The sequence below is a fragment of the Cherax quadricarinatus genome, chromosome 5 (assembly GCF_038502225.1).
Source record: "Cherax quadricarinatus isolate ZL_2023a chromosome 5, ASM3850222v1, whole genome shotgun sequence".
NCBI lineage: Eukaryota > Metazoa > Arthropoda > Malacostraca > Decapoda > Parastacidae > Cherax > Cherax quadricarinatus.
Genome location: NC_091296.1, coordinates 53,022,328 through 53,045,199, shown reverse-complemented (window position 1 = coordinate 53,045,199; position 22,872 = coordinate 53,022,328). Strand labels below are relative to the sequence as shown.

General features: G+C 42.5%; 1 protein-coding gene across 13 annotated transcripts in view; it reads left to right on the top strand.

Moving 5' to 3' along the window:
• The window catches only part of RyR (Ryanodine receptor), a 388,707-nt gene that overhangs the window by 138,237 nt on the left and 227,598 nt on the right, over positions 1-22,872 (top strand). For 9 of the 13 annotated variants that reach the window (XM_070101964.1, XM_070101924.1, XM_070101957.1 and 6 more), the window contains exons 4-9: positions 967-981; positions 7,934-8,011; positions 11,077-11,152; positions 12,153-12,265; positions 20,871-20,976; positions 22,481-22,574. In XM_070101964.1, the coding sequence (XP_069958065.1) occupies positions 967-981; positions 7,934-8,011; positions 11,077-11,152; positions 12,153-12,265; positions 20,871-20,976; positions 22,481-22,574 (482 nt within the window). The remainder of the gene's footprint in view (positions 1-966; positions 982-7,933; positions 8,012-11,076; positions 11,153-12,152; positions 12,266-20,870; positions 20,977-22,480; positions 22,575-22,872) is intronic. The other 4 variants (XM_070101968.1, XM_070101970.1, XM_070101962.1 and 1 more) reach the window with 1 other exon arrangement.

Below are 22,872 nucleotides of genomic sequence, written 5' to 3'. Positions count from 1 at the left end.
TGGTGGTTGATGGTGTCAGTGTAGGTGGTGGATGGTGTCAGTGTGGTGGTGGATGGTGTCAGTGTAGGTGGTAGCGGATGGTGTCAGTGTAGGTGGTGGTGGATGGTGTCAGTGTAGGTGGTGGGTGGTGTCAGTGTAGGTGGTGGTGGACTATGTCAGTGTCTAGGTGGTGATGGATGGTGTCAGTGTAGGTGGTAGTGGCTGGTGTCAGTGTAGGTGGTAGTGGATGTGTCAGTGTAGGTGGTGGTGGATGGTGTCAGTGTAGGTGGTGGTGGACTATGTCAGTGTGTAGGTGGTGGCGGTTGGTGTCAGTGTATTTGGTGGTGGATGGTGTCAGTGTAAGTGGTGGTGGATGGACAGTGTCAGTAGGTGGTGATGAGATGGATGTGTTAGTGTAGGTGGTGGTGGACTGTGTCAGTGTGTAGATGGTGGTGAAGTGTATCAGTGTGATCTTAAAGAGAGCGAAGAATTTCCTGGTTGTATCAATTTTCTATATCCCTCGTTTTGTAAGTACTAGAGGAACAGATTATGAGAATATGCAGCGGCGTCTGTAGCAGCAGCTGCTGCCACTTTCTTGCTACTGATATTGCTGCTACTTCCGCTGCTGTAACTTGGTATTGTATTGCTGTAACTAGATAACTCCAGAGGTCCTGTATTAGGGTACGAGATTCACGCATCTAACACCTATCAAGAAATATTTAGTGTGTAACTCAAAAACACTTATTCTGAACTGATGATTAAAATTAATTTGTGGGATAAACACGAAAAATTTATCCTGGTAGTAAGTGTAAGGGTAAAAGAGGAGGCAGGTCGGGCGACCCTGAACGGCAGCCCCTAATGGCACCTTAACGGAATCCTTTAACGGCAGCCCCTGAGCAGCAGCATCGCGAGGCAGTGACTAGTCTCAGGGTCGTCCGCCTCGCCAGCCTCACCCTAATCTCACCTGAACATTTTGCTATTTTTCAGGAGAACCAGTCCGTTGTAAGTAGAACATTATGCGGACGCCCTGCCTCGCTCACCACCTCGCCTCCTTCACCGACTAAGACGGCATTACTTTCCACACAGTATCCATTATTTTCCCATGCACATTAAGCAGTAGATGTTGACTTCGGCTTTTTTCAGAAGAGACTGGCAAAGTCTCTCCTGGTAGTAGGGGATAGAGCCTAGAGGGACAGTTAATCGTATGTATCCTGCCTCTTCCCTACTGCCCATGGAGGATAGAGACGAGGAACAGGTAGTCTCGTGGTCCCTACCCTTACTTTACAAGGAGAGTGGAGATCTAGGGTGTTCTACTGTCCCTCCTCATATCAGTACTCTAGGGTGGTATTGAGGAGTGATGAAGGCCACTGGTCTCATCCTGGGCACAGCTCTTGTACTCAACTCTCACACTGTATCTAGTTTTAACGCAGATGGTATTTAGAGCTCATAAAGACAAACTAAACAGTAGTTCTCTTCACTCTTGGTAGTGAACGTAAATATAAAAAGTACACCTAAATATTAGAGTAGTTAATATGGTAATATTTGTTGTTTAATGATTCTGCTGAGGGTGGAAGGACTAATCTTGTCAATTGCTTGTAACATATTGACGACCAGGGTAAGGAGGGACCCCCTCGCCACTCTAGGTAGAGAGAAGAAGCTACGGTACGGGTGGGGTTAAAACTCCTGGTAAGTGAGTCGTAAAACTCCAGGTCAGTACATATGCCTGGAGTTCTAACCCCACCCGTACCGTGGTTTATTTGCAATCGTGTTATTACGATTTCGTGAGTCAACGTAGAGGAGAAACTAAGCAACATCTGGGTGTAGGTGTAGGAGTATATGCTTGGCGTGGTCAACGTTCGTGTATGTTAAAATGTAATCATGGAGGGAAGTGAGATGTGGCTAGCCTCATAATGTTCAAATACAGTCAGAACAGTAGGCTCTGATAACATTGTTGATAGTCTCTCTTATTATGATAATGTAGGTGAAAAGGTAAGAATAACTTTAGACAGTATCAGACCGCGGTAATCTGTAGACAGTGGAAGAAAAGAAAAGTAGACAGTGTTAAATATATTTACTAGAGGCAGACACAACACTACAGCTGCAATACTCTCAACACACATAAAGAGCTCTTGAGCAGTTTTTTTTTTACTTTGTATGGCATTGTGTTTAGTAATGAGACTTCTCTCCTTGAGAACACTGACTCCACAACAGATCTCAAAAAGTTTCATGTTACGTTACTCACAGAGCTAGTCGCTGCCAAGACGTGTCTTCGAGCATTACTCATAGATTACTCTCTGCCAAGCCACGTCTGTCGACGTTACTCACATATTAATCATTAGTCATTTTTGTAGGAGTTACTCACAGAGTTGATCACTGCTAAATCATGTTAGCAGAAAACTTACATTGATGACCCAGAGAATACATTCGATTAAATGAAAATATATACGAGGATTTCACAGCAGTAAGTTATTTGTGGAGCATAAATTGGGGATGCGTTATTCTAGGTGTATGAAAGTAGAGCAAGTCATCAGGCAGTTTCGTATAGAGGAGTCTGGTAGAACATTATAACTATAGTACAGTGAGGTAAAACCAACCCAGGTTATGAGTAGTAGGTTATAAACGCAGGCATACAGGTGTGGATGGTCACTATGGGCCAGGTGTTGAAGGAAGTAGAGGCGGCGAGGCAAGGTAGGGGCCGAGTGGTGTGATCCTGCCCGACCCTCAAGCACCTTTGACCCTCTTGCAATATAAGATTAAACTTCCACTGCTCGGCGACACCAGGGCTGCGACGTGCTTCAAACACTCATAAGAACAGATAGTGGCACGTCACACCTTGACCGTCGTCTGAGAGGTCATGTCAAGCGACCTTTATCAACGACCAGTTTCATTGATCATAGAACACAGCTCTCCCCCTCTATTAATCTCCTAGAGAATTATAGTTACCCGATACCATGTACTATTTATGAATTACTAAAGATGTTCTTAACATGGGCATCTCAGAATTTACAAAATGCAAGTGCTAGGTTCCTACCCTTTCTTTCTTTTCTCCAGGAAGGGGACTGATGTAACTAGAAGTGGTGAGGGAGACTGTGACATGACCTCTTTCGATCATGGAAGATCTCTGATGCATTATATTTTTTTTCTGATCCGTGTTATATTTTTATGAGTGGTTATTTGAACTTCACTCCCATACAATTTTATCAGAATTTTTTTACTGGGAGGCCAACAACACTTGACATGCAAAATTTGAGTTCACTTCCTCCACCTTTATTCCATTGAATTACCAGAATCTTAGCTAATTCTTAGCTCCCTGAGTTTGTATTGTAGATATAAATAAAGCTTCCCTCTCCTCGTGTTGCTTCATCATCATTCGTGAAGCGTATGTTAACAGACACTTCTTTGTGGAAAAAATAGTGCTAACGCTGGCCGGTAAAAAATAATTTCATTATTTCAGACTATTCTTACTGGAATATTATCAATATCACCTCGATACGTATAACATAATAGTAATCATAACTGAGCCAGTTGATTAAGTGATAAAAACTGAAGTTACACTAAGAGGGCCACAAACCAGCGTCACTGGCCAAGTCCTGACTACTAGACTTGGTCAATGGCCATTGGCCAAATCCATAATATTGGACTTGCAGTAGCGCGTCACAGGACAAGTCCTGACTACTGGACTTACAGTAGAGAGTCACTGGCCTGAGTACTGGACTTGCAGTAAAGCATGACTGGCCAAGTCCTGACTGTTAGATTTGCACAAGAACATCAGAGGCCAAATCCAACCTACTGGTCTTAGATTAAAGCGTTATTGATTCATTCCAGCTATTAAAACTTCTCATTCATATCGAGACGTAAACATTACCTTTGAGTAACTAAACTGTGTCTTTTTTCAGTGAGACAAATTAAATTTATCCGTTATAAACATCCCAAGCTTCCAAGTATTGGATAGTTGTATCCTGCAGAAGCACTTTGACAAGTTGTGGGTCCCACCTCGCACAGGGCAAGTGTGTCGTCTTTATAAAGAATTCCTCATGAACGTACGTTCTAAATTCTTGAATTCCGTAGCCGAAGCAAATACAGTAATCTCCGTGTTCATCCATTCAAATCCTTCAGGATATAATTTGAGACGTTCATTGCCACCAATGACTATATTTTAACTCACTTCAAGGGAGGATTTCTTGCTATTCAGATATGTTATTCTCCAAATAAAATAATATTAGTAAAATACAAATAAGTATTCCTAACATAAATAATGAAATGTTTGTAGTGTTTGCCAGACAAGAGTATTACAGATGCTAATTAGGAGAAGATGAATAAGTTGTATGACCATTCCATGTCCTGAAGACAGTAACATCTGTTTCTACTACCCTTGTAATATGACAAGCAGAATACTACTGGAGCATGCCACTAGTGTATATCATCTGTACTATACCATATGTCAGTCTGTGCTAAATAGCTTAACTTAATGATTTCACATATATAAAATAATATATCTTACATGTTGGTACACTGGGATGATGTTCAGAACTATAAGGAAGTTGATGTTAGGCTAACAGACATCACTGGAAACGAAGACACTTCCCGATGTGTTGTTCTTGTGTATACCGGCTGTCTTTACTTGCCCCCTTCTGTCTTCACCTGCCATCTGTTACCTTCTCCTACTCTCAGTTTCTCTCTGCCGCCTTCATTTATCCTCGTCTACCTTCAGCTCTCACCTGCTGCTTTGAACTTTTTTCAGCTTCCGTCTGCTGCCTTCAGCTCTCAACTGCCTTCCTACCGCCTTCAGCTACTTTCACCTTAACTTTGACCCCTTCCATTACCTTCTAAGTTGCCCTTGCCTGAATGTAGATTTTTATTTATTCCTCATGCTCCCTTAGTTACCACTATTCAGATTCTTCCCATTTTCTTTATTATTTATGTTACAATAAATTGTATGACTAATTATACTAAACGTTTCTTATTGAAATATAAGTAACATCTTCCACAGATGGCTCTATGTCTGAATCTCGTCTTTTATATCGTGCTTAAATCATTTAGCATAGATATTCTTACCAACACAACCATACTAAGCTCACTCCACGTCCTCACTGTTTTATGATAATGATCCTGTTTCTTTATACCTTACAAATTGTGAAATTAGGTGAGGGCAGCTAGTGGGACAAGTTGTTGAAGTATGGCGTAGCCGAGAAGGGATTTAAAAGACACATACGGCAAAGTAGAAGTGATGCAAGGAGGGAAGAGTATATGGAGAAAAAGAGAGAGGTTAAGAGAGTTGTGAAGCAATGTAAAAAGAGAGCAAATGAGAGAGTGGGTGAGATGTTATCAACAAATTTTGTTGAAATAAGAAAAAGTTTTGGAGTGAGATTAACAAGTTAAGAAAGCCTAGAGAACAAATGGATTTGTCAGTTAAAAATAGGAGAGGAGAGTTATTAAATGGAGAGTTGGAGGTATTGGGAAGATGGAGGGAATATTTTGAGGAATTGTTAAATGTTGATGAAGATGGGGAGGCTGTGATTTCGTGTATAGGGCAAGGAGGAATAACATCTTGTAGGAGTGAGGAAGAGCCAGTTGTGAGTGTGGGGGAAGTTCGTGAGGCGGTAGGTAAAATGAAAGGGGGTAAGGCAGCCGGGATTGATGGGATAAAGATAGAAATGTTAAAAGCAGGTGGGGATATAGTTTTGGAGTGGTTGGTGCAATTATTTAATAAATGTATGGAAGAGGGTAAGGTACCTAGGGATTGGCAGAGAGCATGCATAGTTCCTTTGTATAAAGGCAAAGGGGATAAAAGAGAGTGCAAAAATTATAGGGGGATAAGTCTGTTGAGTATACCTGGTAAAGTGTATGGTAGAGTTATAATTGAAAGAATTAAGAGTAAGACGGAGAATAGGATAGCAGATGAACAAGGAGGCTTTAGGAAAGGTAGGGGGTGTGTGGACCAGGTGTTTACAGTGAAACATATAAGTGAACAGTATTTAGATAAGGCTAAAGAGGTCTTTGTGGCATTTATGGATTTGGATGGATATGGATGTGGCAGATGTTGCAAGTGTATGGTGTAGGAGGTAGGTTACTGAAAGCAGTGAAGAGTTTTTACGAGGATAGTGAGGCTCAAGTAGAGTATGTAGGAAAGGGAAATTTTTTCCCAGTAAAAGTAGGCCTTAGACAAGGATGTGTGATGTCACCGTGGTTGTTTAATATATTTATAGATGGGGTTGTAAGAGAAGTAAATGTGAGGGTCTTGGCAAGAGGCGTGGAGTTAAAAGATAAAGAATCACACACAAAGTAGGAGTTGTCACAGCTGCTCTTTGCTGATGACACTGTGCTCTTGGGACATTCTGAAGAGAAGTTGCAGAGATTGGTGGATGAATTTGGTAGGGTGTGCAAAAGAAGAAAATTAAAGGTGAATACAGGAAAGAGTAAGGTTATGAGGATAACAAAAAGATTAGGTGATGAAAGATTGGATATCAGATTGGAGGGAGAGAGTATGGAGGAGGTGAACGTATTCAGATATTTGGGAGTGGACGTGTCAGCGGATGGGTCTATGAAAGATGAGGTGAATCATAGAATTGATGAGGGAAAAAGAGTGAGTGGTGCACTTAGGAGTCTGTGGAGACAAAGAACTTTGTCCTTGGAGGCAAAGAGGGGAATGTATGAGAGTATAGTTTTACCAACGCTCTTATATGGGTGTGAAGCGTGGGTGATGAATGTTGCAGCGAGGAGAAGGCTGGAGGCAGTGGAGATGTCATGTCTGAGGGCAATGTGTGGTGTGAATATAATGCAGAGAATTCGTAGTTTGGAAGTTAGGAGGAGGTGCGGGATTACCAAAACTGTTGTCCAGAGGGCTGAGGAAGGGTTGTTGAGGTGGTTCGGACATGTAGAGAGAATGGAGCGAAACAGAATGACTTCAAGAGTGTATCAGTCTGTAGTGGAAGGAAGGCGGGGTAGGGGTCGGCCTAGGAAAGGTTGGAGGGAGGGGGGTAAAGGAGGTTTTGTGTGCGAGGGGCTTGGACTTCCAGCAGGCATGCGTGCGTGTTTGATAGGAGTGAATGGAGACAAATGGTTTTTAATACTTGACGTGCTGTTGGAGTGTGAGCAAAGTAACATTTATGAAGGGATTCAGGGAAACCGGCAGGCCGGACTTGAGTCCTGGAGATGGGAAGTACAGTGCCTGCACTCTGAAGGAGGGGTGTTAATGTTGCAGTTTAAAAGCTGTAGTGTAAAGCACCCTTCTGGCAAGACAGTGATGGAGTGAATGATGGTGAAAGTTTTTCTTTTTCGGGCCACCCTGCCTTGGTGATAATCGGCCAGTGTGATAATAAAAAAAAAATAATATATATATATATATATATATATATATATATATATATATATATATATATATATATATATATATATATATATATATGTATATTAGGAAATGGGTGTAGGGTACTAGGGAGTGGGTGTAAGGTACTAGAGAATGAGTGCACGATACTAGGAAGTGGGTGTATGTTACTAGGGAGTAGGTGTAGGTTACCAAAGAGTGGGTGTAGGGTACTAGGGAGTGCACGATATTAAGGAAAGGGTGTAGGTTACTAGGCAGTAGGTTTACTAGAGAGTGGGTGTAGGATACTAGGGAGTGAGTGTAGGATACCAGTTAGTGGGTCTAAGATACTTGGGATGGGTGTAGGGTTCTAGGCTATGGGTATAGGATAAGGAGGGGTGTTGGATACTAGGGAGTGGGTGTAGGGTACTAGGGAGTGGATATAGGGTACTAGGGAGTGGATATAGGGTACTAGGGAGTGGGTATAGGAGCCTAGGGAGTGGGTGTAGGATACTATGGAGTGGGTGTAGGATACTATGAAGTGGGTGTAGGATACTATGGAGTGGGTGTAGGATACTATGAAGTGGGTGTAGGATACTATGGAGTGGGTATACCTACACTTGTATTCTACCACTGCTGTATATTCCTCAGGGTAAAGGTACGGGCTCGGGCCACCGAACTCTCCTGTATGGCAACGCTGTTCTCCTCAGACACATGAACTCCATGATGGTGAGTGATGACTCCACTCTTGTTATTATCATTGTTATTATTATTACTTATTATTATCCTATTATTATTATTCAGTTAAGAACACTTCATCATGAATGAGGTAGTATGTATTTGCCTGTGTGTAGTTGTATGGTTCGAGTCACAGCTCCTGGCCCTCGTTGCCCCAATCTTATAGATTATGAGTGCATCCATAGTGTGCTGCCAAGAGCCTGACCTGGAGGGGTGTGTTCCTGCACCATGATGGTGGGATGGTTGTGTATACCACCATGATGGTGGGATGGTTGTGTATACCACCATGATGGTGGGATGGTTGTGTATACCACCATGATGGTGGGATGGTTGTGTATACCACCATGATGGTGGGATGGTTGTGTATACCACCATGATGGTGGGATGGTTGTGTATACCACCATGATGGTGGGATGGATGTGTATACCACCATGATGGTGGGATGGTTGTGTATACCACCATGATGGTTGATAATGGTGGGATGGTTGTGTATACCACCATGATGGTTGATGATGGTGGGATGGTTGTGTATACCACCATGATGGTTGATGGTGGGATGGTTGTGTATACCACCATAATAGTTGATGATGGTTGTGTATACCACCTTGACGGTTGATGATGGTGGGATGGTTGTGTATACCACCATGATGGTTGATGATGGTGGGATGGTTGTGTATACCACCATGATGGTTGATGATGGTGGGATGGTTGTGTATACCACCATGATGGTTGATGATGGTGGGATGGTTGTGTATAGACCACCGTGATAGTTGATGATGGTGGGATGGTTGTGTATAGATCACCGTGATGGTTGATAGCAACTGAACTGGTACACGCTAATGGGTGTATGACATACACGACATTGTAGAGAATTAATTAAGAGTGCAAGGCCAGTGAGAGTGGCACTATGACTGCCACACCGGCAGTTGCCATGACTGCCACACCAACAGCTACCATGACTGCCACACCGGCAGTTACCATGACTGCCACACCGGCAGTTACCATGACTGCCACACCAGCAGTTACCATGACTGCCACACCAGCAGTTACCATGACTGCCACACCAGCAGTTATCATGACTGCCATACCAGCAGTTACCATGACTGCCACACCAGCAGTTACCATGACTGCCACACCAGCAGTTACCATGACTGCCACACCAGCAGTTACCATGACTGCCACACCAGCAGTTACCATGACTGCCACACCAGCAGTTACCATGACTGCCACACCGGCAGTTACCATGACTGCCACACCAGCAGTTACCATGACTGCCACACCAGCAGTTACCATGACTGCCACACCAGCAGTTACCATGACTGCCACACCGGCAGTTACCATGACTGCCACACCAGCAGTTACCATGACTGTCACACCAGCAGTTACCATGACTGCCACACCAGCAGTTACCATGACTGCCACACCGGCAGTTACCATGACTGCCACACCGGCAGTTACCATGACTGCCACACCGGCAGTTACCATGACTGCCACACCGGCAGTTACCATGACTGCCACACCGGCAGTTACCATGACTGCCACACCGGCAGTTACCATGACTGCCACACCGGCAGTTACCATGACTGCCACACCGGCAGTTACCATGGCTGCCACACCAGCAGTTACTATGACTGCCACACCGGCAGTTACCATGACTGCCACACCAGCAGTTACCATGACTGCCACACCGGCAGTTACCATGACTGCCACACCGGCAGTTACCATGACTGCCACACCAGCAGTTACCATGACTGCCACACCAGCAGTTACCATGACTGCCACACCAGCAGTTACCATGACTGCCACACCGGCAGTTACCATGACTGCCACACCAGCAGTTACCATGACTGCCACACCGGCAGTTACCATGACTGCCACACCGGCAGTTACCATGACTGCCACACCAGCAGTTACCATGACTGCCACACCGGCAGTTACCATGACTGCCACACCGGCAGTTACCATGGCTGCCACACCAGCAGTTACCATGACTGCCACACCGGCAGTTACTATTAATTACTGAGAATGAACTCGTGCATAGATGAATGCTATAACATACAGGTATAGAAAGCACTTACTGTCTAAAAATCATTGCCCAGGAGCTGCAGTACTCAATATACAGGACTCAGGAACTATAGTAACCTTTTATATCCCTCTAGAGTAACAACTTTGCCTCTTTGAAACATGTTTGAACATAAATAAACAGAAGGGTGAACGAGGGGTACGAACCGCGGTCCATTGACAGTCCGGCTAACCCAGGTCTCTAATAGGAAGGATTCAGAGGTAATACTGTATTACATTCCGTCACTATTACCTCTGAATACTTCCTATTAGGAGACAGTAGAGCGTTTGTCAATTTACGGACCTCAGTTCGAGCCCCTCGTCCACCATTCTGTTTATTCATTGACAGTTGTTTATTACAACTTAATTTGAGTTCATGTCTGAACATGTTAGGTGTATGTGTGTGTATATTAGAGGGTGTGGAAGTAGGCAGTTTGTGTATATATTAGAGGGTGTGGAAGTAGGCAGTTTGTGTATATATTAGAGGGTGTGGAAGTAGGCAGTTTGTGTATATATTAGAGGGTGTGGAAGTAGGCAGTTTGTGTATATATTAGAGGGTGTGGAAGTAGGCAGTTTGTGTATATATTAGAGGGTGTGGAAGTAGGCAGTTTGTGTATATATTAAAGGGTGTGGAAGTAGGCAGTTTGTGTATATATTAGAGGGTGTGGAAGTAAGCAGTTTGTGTATATATTAGAGGGTGTGGAAGTAGGCAGTTTGTGTATATATTAGAGGGTGTGGAAGTAGGCAGTTTGTGTATATATTAGAGGGTGTGGAAGTAGGCAATGTTTGTGCATTTTAGTGTGGAAGTCGGCAGTTCGTATGTATATTTTAAAGTGTGGCAGCTCTGGTTGAATAAAAGTTGATGGGATGTTGCAAATGGCAACAACCTGACTGACCAGACAAGCATCAGACAAGCCTGGTCCAAGGTCGGGCTCTGGGAGTAGAAAAACTCGGGGAACCTCTTCACTGTACTCACTATACCTCTGTCTTTACAGTGCCTAGCCTGTCTCTCCACCAGTTCGTCAAGAGATAAACTGGCCTTCGATGTTGGTCTTCAGGAACACACCAAAGGTAAGAACATCTCTGAAGTCTACAATCCTGACACAGCTATTGTAGTATTTGTGTTGTGTAACTATGTGGATACATAATATTCCGTGTTCCTTCGAAGTGCTTCCTGACACAACTGTTGTAATATTAGTGTTAAGTCTGTGGATACATAATATTCCGTGTTCCTTCGACGTGCTTCCTGACACAACTGTTGTAATATTTGTGTTAAGTCTGTGGATACATAATATTCCGTGTTCCTTCGAAGTGCTTCCTGACACAACTGTTGTAATATTTGTGTTAAGTCTCTAAATACATAATTATCATTGTAAACAGATGTCAAGGAGCGCCCATTAGTTTGACAGAACATAAACATGTAAGTCACAAACACAAATCAAGAATAAAAAGGCACAATTCCGTGACTGGAACAACACACAAATAACCGGCATACAGGAGAATGAAACTTGTGTGCGGATTACTTGTGTATTACATACAAAAACAAGCTTAAAGTAATAACGTAAACACAGGATCACTCTTCTGTATATACCAGCAACTGCGCCTTATAAACGCTTGCAGTTTGTATATACCAACAACTACGCCCACATACACCTGCAGGTCGTATATACCAACAGCTACGCCCACATACACCTGCAGGTTGCATATACCAACAACTACGCCCACCCACACCTGCAGCTTATATATACCAATACCAAGGTCGCACACCTGCAGTTTGTATGCACCCATATCCACGACCATACAAACCTGTAGTTTGTACATGCCCACAGCTACGACCACACACACTAGAAGGCTGTATACACCAACATCCCCGTCCATCTACACCTGAAGCTTGTACAAAACAATAACCATGTCCATACACAACTGTAGCTTGCATACAGCCACGCCCATACCCACCTGTTACTTGTATATACCAAGAGCCACGCCCATACGTACCTGTAGCTTGTATTTACAGGTATATAGCAAGAGTAATTACTGTGGCGTTGTGAGTGTTGGGTTTTGACTGTTGCAGGAGAGTCGTGCTGGTGGACGATACATCCTGCCAACAAACAGAGATCTGAGGGTGAGAAAGTGAGGGTGGGAGACGACCTCATCCTTGTCTCTGTGGCTACTGAGAGATATCTGGTAAGTCTTTCACTTCTTTCTGATGAGACGTCTCTCACTCCTTCCTCTTGAGACTTCTCTGATTCCTTCCTAATAAGACGTCACTCACTCTTCCTAATGAGACGTTTCTCAGTCCTAAGATGTTTCTCACTCATTCCTAATGAGACGTTTCTTACTCCTGAAATGTCTCTCACTCCTTCCTAATGAGACGTTTCTCAGTCATTTTTTTCTGAGATGTCTCTCACTCCTTCCTAATGAGTCTCTAACTCCTTCATCCTGAGTCGTCTATATTCAATTTTGCTGAGAGAGTGTGTGTGTAATTAACTAGTATTCGTAGTTACAGTAGAAGAATTATGCTCGTTGTGTCTCCTCCTGTTCATCATATATTTTTAAAAACTCCACTGGTTGCGGTACTTGCTAATTCCTCCTTTAATACATTCTACTCGTCAACCACTCTGTTGAGAAATTTTTTTTGCTGTTCTTTCCACTCTACTTTTTCCTTAATTAGCAACAGTGATCTATTGTTATCCCTGTTGCAGCTACTAAGAAATCCTTATCTAAACTTTCAAGTCTTTCAAGACCTTGTATGTAGTTATTATGTCTCCTTTTTCCCTACTATCAACCATCATGGGTAAATTTTTTAATATTTTCATCCTCTCATCATAGTTCGTACTGTTCAACTCTGGCAGCCATTTTGTAGCTCTTATATGAACACTGAACATTTCTTTACCTACCTTTGTGTTTTCCAGGTGTGGACTCCACACAACACCTGCATAATCTAATATAAATTATAAGTATCTTTCTTAACACTTCACCATCCATATACTTGTAAGTTATTTTATAGTTTGTCAGTGAAACATACAAGTTTCTAACAATTTCATATATATGATCTTCCGGTGACAATTTTTGCTACTTATACGTAACTCTTACATCACCTTCTCTTCCCTATTATTTTTAACATTTTGCCACAGTCAATATTCTTCATATGACCAGATTTAACTTCCTCTCATTTCCATTACATTTCCATTTTTTTTTCATTTGCTAAAACATATTTCACTACACATGTTATTTCCACTAGAAGATAATTATTCTTTCCAAGTGGGTTTAAATAGATTATGTTGATAATTTCGTCCGTTGTTGAAGTAAACACTACATGCATAAAAAACTGTCGATAAATGACAGACATCTACTGACCAGCCTCATAAGCTGCCCAATTTAATTTTTTACAGTTAAAATCTGCAAGTACAATCAGTTTTTGCTCAACACGGTTACTTTTCATCAACAGTTCCCTAAGTATATTATGTAATCCCTCAGTTATCTTATGCAACTCTTCTCTTATATACATTTACTACGAACAGTTTCTGATCGTTACTGTCTTCTCTCATCCCGAAAATTTCAATATTTTCGGTATTTTGGATTTCAGTTTCCATTACTTGAGGAAAGTCTTTTACCAATATTGCCAGTCCTCCTCCTTCCTTTCTTCCTTCCTTCCTTCCCTACGCTGTCTCTTCCTTCCCTACGCTGTCTCATCCTTCCCTACGCTGTCTCATCCTTCCCTACGCTGTCTCTTCCTTCCCTACGCTGTCTCTTCCTTCCCTACGCTGTCTCTTCTCAACACTGACTGATCTCTTGCAAATACAGCCTCACTAGAAATACACTTTTCCAGTTTAATTTTAGTTAAATAAACTATATCAGGTTTCTTTCCAATTATGATATGGTAGTGAAGTACACCAGTTATACTGTGTGTAGGTGTAGTAAGGTACACCAGTTACACTGTGTGTAGGTGTAGTAAGGTACACAAGTTATACTGTATGTAGGTGTAGTAAGGTACACCAGTTATACTGTGTGTAGGTGTAGTAATGTACATCAGTTATACTGTGTGTAGGTGTAGTAAGGTACACCAGTTATAATGTGTGTAGGTGTAGTAAGGTACACCAGTTATACTGTGTGTAGGTGTAGTAAGGTACACCAGTTATACTGTGTGTAGGTGTAGTAAGGTACACCAGTTATACTGTGTGTAGGTGTAGTAAGGTACACCAGTTATACTGTGTGCAGGTGTAGTAAGGTACACCAGTTATACTGTGTGTAGGTGTAGTAAGGTACACCAGTTATACTGTGTGTAGGTGTAGTAAGGTACACCAGTTATACTGTGTGTAGGTGTAGTAAGGTACACCAGTTATACTGTGTGTAGGTGTAGTAAGGTACACCAGTTACACTGTGTGTAGGTGTAGTAAGGTACACAAGTTATACTGTATGTAGGTGTAGTAAGGTACACCAGTTATACTGTGTGTAGGTGTAGTAAGGTACACCAGTTATACTGTGTGTAGGTGTAGTAAGGTACACCAGTTATACTGTGTGTAGGTGTAGTAAGGTACACCAGTTATACTGTGTGCAGGTGTAGTAAGGTACACCAGTTATACTGTGTAGGTGTAGTAAGGTACACCAGTTATACTGTGTGTAGGTGTAGTAAGGTACACCAGTTATACTGTGTGTAGGTGTAGTAAGGTACACCAGTTACACTGTGTGTAGGTGTAGTAAGGTACACAAGTTATACTGTATGTAGGTGTAGTAAGGTACACCAGTTATACTGTGTGTAGGTGTAGTAAGGTACACCAGTTATAATGTGTGTAGGTGTAGTAAGGTACACCAGTTACACTGTGTGTAGGTGTAGTAAGGTACACAAGTTATACTGTATGTAGGTGTAGTAAGGTACACCAGTTATACTGTGTGTAGGTGTAGTAAGGTACACCAGTTATAATGTGTGTAGGTGTAGTAAGGTACACCAGTTACACTGTGTGTAGGTGTAGTAAGGTACACAAGTTATACTGTATGTAGGTGTAGTAAGGTACACCAGTTATACTGTGTGTAGGGGTAATAAGGTACACCAGTTATACTGTGTGTAGGTGTAGTAAGGTGCACCAGTTACACTGTGTGTAGGTGTAGTAAGGTACACAAGTTATACTGTATGTAGGTGTAGTAAGGTACACCAGTTATACTGTGTGTAGGTGTAGTAAGGTACACCAGTTATAATGTGTGTAGGTGTAGTAAGGTACACCAGTTATACTGTGTGTAGGTGTAGTAAGGTACACCAGTTATAATGTGTGTAGGTGTAGTAAGGTACACCAGTTATACTGTGTGTAGGTGTAGTAAGGTACACCAGTTATACTGTGTGTAGGGGTACTATGGTACACCAGTTATACTGTGTGTAGGTGTAGTAAGGTACACCAGTTATACTGTGTGTAGGTGTAGTAAGGTACAGCAGTTAAACTGTAATTGTAGTAAGGTACACCAGTTATACTGTGTGTAGGTGTAGTAAGGTACACCAGTTATACTGTGTGTAGGGGTAGTAAGGTACACCAGTTATACTGTGTAGGCGTAGTAAGGTGCACCAGTTATGTGTGTAGGTGTAGTAAGGTACACCAGTTATACTGTGTGTAGGTGTAGTAAGGTACACCAGTTATACTGTGTGTAGGGGTAGTAAGGTACACGAGTTATACTGTGTGTAGGGGTAGTAAGGTACACCAGTTATACTGTGTGTAGGTGTAGTAAGGTACACCAGTTATACTGTGTGTAGGTGTAGTAAGGTACACCAGTTATACTGTGTGTAGGTGTAGTAAGGTACACCAGTTATACTGTGTGTAGGTGTAGTAAGATACACCAGTTATAATGTGTAGGTGTAGTAAGGTACACCAGTTATACTGTGTGTAGGGGTAGTAAGGTACACCAATTACACTGTGTGTAGGTGTAGTAAGGTACACCAGTCATAATGTGTGTAGGTGTAGAAGGTACGCTAGTTATACTGTGTGCAGGTGTAGTAAGGTACACCAGTTATACTGTGTGTAGGGGTAGTAAGGTACACCAGTTATACTGTGTGTAGGGGTAGTAAGGTACACCAGTTATACTGTGTGTAGGGGTAGTAAGGTACACCAGTTATACTGTGTGTAGGTGTAGTAAGGTACACCAGTTATACTGTGTGTAGGGGTAGTAAGGTACACCAGTTATACTGTGTGTAGGGGTAGTAAGGTACACCAGTTATACTGTGTGTAGGGGTAGTAAGGTACACCAGTTATTCTGTGTGTAGGTGTAGTAAGGTACACCAGTTATACTGTGTGTAGGTGTAGTAAGGGACACCAGTTATACTGTGTGTAGGTGTAGTAGGGTACACCAGTTATATTGTGTGCATGTGTAGTAAGGTACACCAGTTATATTCTGTGTAGGTGTAGTAAGTTACACCAGTTATACTGTGTGTAGGGGTACTAAGGTACACCAGTTATACTGTGTGTAGGTGTAGTAAGGTACACCAGTTATACTGTGTGTAGGTGTAGTAAGGTACACCAGTTATACTGTGTGTAGGTGTAGTAAGGTACACCAGTTATACTGTGTGTAGGTGTAGTAAGGTACACCAGTTATACTGTGTGTAGGTGTAGTAAGGTACACCAGTTATACTGTGTGTAGGTGTAGTAAGGTACACCAGTTATACTGTGTGTAGGTGTAGTAAGGTACACCAGTTATACTGTGTGTAGGTGTAGTAAGGTACACCAGTTATACTGTGTGTAGGGGTAGTAAGGTACACCAGTTATACTGTGTGTAGGTGTAGTAAGGTACACCAGTTATACTGTGTGTAGGTGTAGTAAGGTACACCAGTTATACTGTGTGTAGGTGTAGTAAGGTACACCAGTTATACTGTGTGTAGGTGTAGTAAGGTACACCAGTTACACTGTGTGTAAGTGTAGTAAGGTACACCAGTTATACTGTGTGTAAGGGTAGTAAGGTACACCAGTTATACTGTGTGTAGGGGTAATAAGGTACACCAGTTATACTGTGTGTAGGGGTAGTAAGGTACACCAGTTATACTGTGTGTAGGGGTAGTAAGGTACACCAGTTATACTGTGTGTAGGAGTAATAAGGTACACCAGTTATACTGTGTGTAGGTGTAGTAAGGTACACCAGTTATACTGTGTGTAGGGGTAGTAAGGTACACCAATTACACTGTGTGTAGGTGTAGTAAGGTATACCAGTTATAATGTGTGTAGGTGTAGAAGGTACGCTAGTTATACTGTGTGTAGGTGTAGTAAGGTACACCAGTTATACTGTGTGTAGGGGTAGTAAGGTACACCAGTTATACTGTGTGTAGGGGTAGTAAGGTACACCAGTTATACTGTGTGTAGGTGTAGTAAGGTACACCAGTTATACTGTGTGTAGGGGTAGTAAGGTACACCAGTTATACTGTGTGTAGGGGTAGTAAGGTACACCAGTTATACTGTGTGTAGGGGTAGTAAGGTACACCAGTTATTCTGTGTGTAGGTGTAGTAAGGTACACCAGTTATACTGTGTGTAGGTGTAGTAAGGGACACCAGTTATACTGTGTGTAGGTGTAGTAGGGTACACCAGTTATATTGTGTGCAGGTGTAGTAAGGTACACCAGTTATATTCTGTGTAGGTGTAGTAAGTTACACCAGTTATACTGTGTGTAGGGGTACTAAGGTACACCAGTTATACTGTGTGTAGGTGTAGTAAGGTACACCAGTTATACTGTGTGTAGGTGTAGTAAGGTACACCAGTTATACTGTATGCAGGTGTAGTAAGGTACTGTGTGTAGGGGTACTAAGGTACACCAGTTATACTGTGTGTAGGTGTAGTAAGGTACACCAGTTATACTGTGTGTAGGTGTAGTAAGGTACACCAGTTATACTGTGTGTAGGTGTAGTAACGTACACCAGTTATACTGTGTGTAGGGGTAGTAAGGTACACCAGTTATACTGTGTGTAGGGGTAGTAAGGTACACCAGTTATACTGTGTGTAGGTGTAGTTAGGTACACCAGTTATACTGTGTGTAGGTGTAGTAAGGTACACCAGTTATACTGTGTGAAGGTGTAGTAAGGTACACCAGTTATACTGTGTGTAGGTGTAGTAAGGTACACCAGTTACACTGTGTGTAAGTGTAGTAAGGTACACCAGTTATACTGTGTGTAAGGGTAGTAAGGTACACCAGTTATACGGTGTGTAGGGTAATAAGGTACACCAGTTATACTGTGTGTAGGGGTAGTAAGGTACACCAGTTATACTATGTGTAGGGGTAGTAAGGTACACCAGTTATACTGTGTGTAGGTGTAGTACGGTACACCAGTTATACTGTGTGTAGGGGTAGTAAGGTACACCAGTTATACTGTGTGTAGGGGTAGTAAGGTACACCAGTTATACTGTGTGTAGGGGTAGTAAGGTACACCAGTTATACTGTGTGTAGGGGTAATAAGGTACACCAGTTATACTGTGTGTAGGGGTAGTAAGGTACACCAGTTATGCTGTGTGTAGGTGTAGTAAGGTACACCAGTTATACTGTGTGTAGGTGTAGTAAGGTACACCAATTATACTGTGTGTAGGTGTAGTAAGGTACACCAGTTATACTGTGTGTAGGGGTAATAAGGTACACCAGTTATACTGTGTGTAGGTGTAGTAAGGTACACCAGTTATACTGTGTGTAGGCGTAGTAAGATACACCAGTTATACTGTGTGTAGGTGTAGTAAGGTACACCAGTTATACTGTGTGTAGGTGTAGTAAGGTACACCAGTTATACTATGTGTAGGGGTAGTAAGGTACACCAGTTATACTGTGTGTAGGTGTAGTACGGTACACCAGTTATACTGTGTGTAGGGGTAGTAAGGTACACCAGTTATACTGTGTGTAGGGGTAGTAAGGTACACCAGTTATACTGTGTGTAGGGGTAGTAAGGTACACCAGTTATACTGTGTGTAGGGGTAGTAAGGTACACCAGTTATGCTGTGTGCAGGTGTAGTAAGGTACACCAGTTATACTGTGTGTAGGTGTAGTAAGGTACACCAATTATACTGTGTTTAGGTGTAGTAAGGTACACCAGTTATACTGTGTGTAGGGGTAATAAGGTACACCAGTTATACTGTGTGTAGGTGTAGTAAGGTACACCAGTTATACTGTGTGTAGGTGTAGTAAGGTACACCAGTTATACTGTGTGTAGGTGTAGTAAGGTACACCAATTATACTGTGTGTAGGTGTAGTAAGGTACACCAGTTATACTGTGTGTAGGTGTAGTAAGGTACACCAGTTATACTGTGTGTAGGTGTAGTAAGGTACACCAGTTACACTGTGTGTAGGGGTAATAAGGTACACCAGTTATACTGTGTGTAGGTGTAGTAAGGTACACCAGTTATACTGTGTGTAGGTGTAGTAAGGTACACCAGTTATACTGTGTGTAGGTGTAGTATGGTACACCAGTTATACTGTGTGTAGGGGTAGTAAGGTACACCAGTTATACTGTGTGTAGGTGTAGTAAGGTACACCAGTTATACTGTGTGTAGGTATAGTAAGGTACACCAGTTGTACTGTGTGTAGGTGTAGTAAGGTACACCAGTTATACTGTGTGTAGGTGTAGTAAGGTACACCAGTTATACTGTGTGTAGGTGTAGTAAGGTACACCAGTTATACTGTGTGTAGGGGTAGTAAGGTACACCAGCTATACTGTGTGTAGGGGTAATAAGGTACACCAGTTATACTGTGTGTAGGGGTAGTAAGGTACACCAGTTATACTGTGTGTAGGTGTAGTAAGGTACTCCAGTTATACTGTGTGTAGGTGTAGTAAGGTACACCAGTTATACTGTGTGTATGGGTAGTAAGGTACACCAGCTACACTGTGTGTAGGGGTAGTAAGGTACACCAGTTATACTGTGTGTAGGGGTAGTAAGGTACACCAGTTATACTGTGTGTAGGGGTAGTAAGGTACACCAGTTACACTGTGTGTAGGGGTAGTAAGGTACACCAGTTATACTGTGTGTAGGGGTAGTAAGGTACACCAGTTATACTGTGTGTAGGGGTAGTAAGGTACACCAGTTATACTGTGTGTAGGTGTAGTAAGGTACACCAGTTATACTGTGTGTAGGGGTAGTAAGGTACACCAGTTATACTGGGTGTAGGGGTAGTAAGGTACACCAGTTATACTGTGTGTAGGTGTAGTAAATTGCACCAGTTATACTGTGTGTAGGTGTAGTAAGGTAGACCAGTTATACTGTGTGTATGGGTAGTAAGGTACACCAGTTATACTGTGTGTAGGGGTAGTAAAGTACACCAGTTATACTGTGTGTAGGGGTAGTAAGGTACACCAGTTACACTGTGTGTAGGGGTAGTAAGTAACACCAGTTATACTGTGTGTGGAGGTATTATGTTACAATCTGTGTGGAGACAGTATGGTACAGTGTGTGGCGGCAGTATGTTATACTGTGTGTGGAGGCAGTATGGTACGCTGTGTGTGAAGGCAGTGTGATACACTGTGTGTGAAGGCAGTATGATACACTGTGTGTGGAGGCAGTATGTTACACTGTGTGTGAAGGCAGTATGGTACGCTGTGTGTGAAGGTAGTATGATACACTGTGTGTGGAGGCAGTATGATACACTGTGTGTGGAGGCAGTATGTTACAATCTGTGTGGAGACAGTATGGTACAGTGTTGAGGCAGTGTGTTACTCTGTGTGGAGGCAGTGTGTTGCAATGTGTGGAGTCAGTGTGTTACACTGTGTGGAGACAATGTGTTACAGTGTGTGGAGGTAGTATGGTACACTGTATGTGGAGGTAGTGTGTTACAGTGTGTGTCTCGCTACAGCAAGCGACGAAGGAGGATGACCAGAGTATCGTCAACGCTTCGTTCCACGTCACTCACTGGTCTGTCAGTCCCTTTGGTACCGGCCTCTCTAGACTCAAGTTTGTAGGTATGTATCCCCCTCATCCCTGTGTATGTATCCCTCCTCCCCTGGGCGTGTTTCCCTCCTCATCTCTTAGTATGTATCCCCTCATCATTGGGTATGTATCCCCCTCACTCCTGGGTATGTGTCCCTCTCATGCCTGGGTATGTATCACTCTTTCTTGGGTATGTATTCCTTTCTCTGGGTATATATCACTTCTCCCTCGGCATGTATCACACTTCTCCCCGGGTATGCATCCCCTTCCCTTTGGGTATGTCTCACTTCTCTTTGGATATGTATCCCACTCCTCCCTGGGTATGTTTCACCTTTCTCCCTGGGTATGTGTCAGAATTCTCCCTGGGTATGTATCACACCACTCCCTGGGTATAAGTCGCACTTCTCCCTGGGTATATGTTACACTCCTCCCTGGTATGTGTCTAAGCTTAGTACCTGGGTATGTATCCCACTACTTTTACATATGTATCCTACTTCTGTTACATATATATTCCACTCCTGTTACATATGTATCCCACTCGTTACATATGTATCCCACTCCTGTTACATATGTATCCCACTCCTACTGATACATTAATTTCCTCTACTTACCTTCAAGCTGGAGTCTTGGTCCTGCTGAAGGGCTTTTGATCCCAGAAATTTGAGTCACCACTCACCCTCGGATCAAACCTTATTATTTTTCCTTTTCCCTTTTATAATAAAAATTATAATAATAATAATAATAATAATAATAATAATAATAATAATAATAATGGTAATAATAATAATAATAATAATAATATAATTATAATATAATAATAATAATAATATAATTATAATAATAATAATAATAATAATAATAATAATGGTAATACATCGACACCATGCCCAGCCCTTCTAGGGTAGGGTAGGTGCCTGAGCCCGAGCCTTTAGCTCATAAGACTGGCATTCCCATTAACCCCCTTGTGGCGGGGATGGCAGACCAGAGAGGCCTAGCTTGTGGCTAGGCCTGGGAACAGTTGGTCCCAAAGATGAGGAGGTACTTGTGCCTCCTCCCATGGGAGACTTAGGTCTCAGACCCTCCCTAAAGAGGGAGCCAAGGCCGGGCCACCACTTGGAAAAGGCCCGGGCCGGGAGAATACCGGCTAATCTTTAATAATAATAATAATAATAATAATGGTAATAATAATAATAATAATATAATTATAATATAATAATAATAATATAATTATAATAATAATAATAATAAAAATAATAATAATAATAATAATAATAATAATAATAAATATTAATAATATTATTTTCAACTGTGGCTGGTATTCATTTAGTGTATCAGCATAGTATTCATGTTGTAAATATTGCGAGTGTGTGTGTGTGTGTGTGTGTGTGTGTGTGTGTGTGTGTGTGTGTGTGTGTGTGTGTGTGTGTGTGTGTGTGTGTGTGTGTGTGTGTGTGTGTGTCTGTGTGTCTGTGTGTCGTGTGTGTGTGTGTGTGTGTGTTGCATTAGCGTGTTGATCACATGTTGTGTTATCCTCAGCGTGTGTGTTCGGCGGTGAGGTGCTGCGTTTTTTCCATGGTGGTGATGAATGTCTCTCCATACCATCCACCTGGTCAGATCAACCCGGACAGAAGTAAGTACTTAGGACGCTTAATCTTTCCTACCTGGAGGTCGTTCCGGTGGTCAACGCTCCCCGCGGCCCGGTCCTTGATTAGGCCTCCCTGTGGATCAGGGCATGATAACCAGGCCTCCCTGTGGATCAGGGCATAATAACCAGGCCTCCCTGTGGATCAGGGCATGATAACTAGGCCTCCCTGTGGATCAGGGCATAATAACCAGGCCTCCCTGTGGATCAGGGCATGATAACTAGGCCTCCCTGTGGATCAGGGCATAATAACCAGGCCTCCCTGTGCATCAGGGCATAATAACCA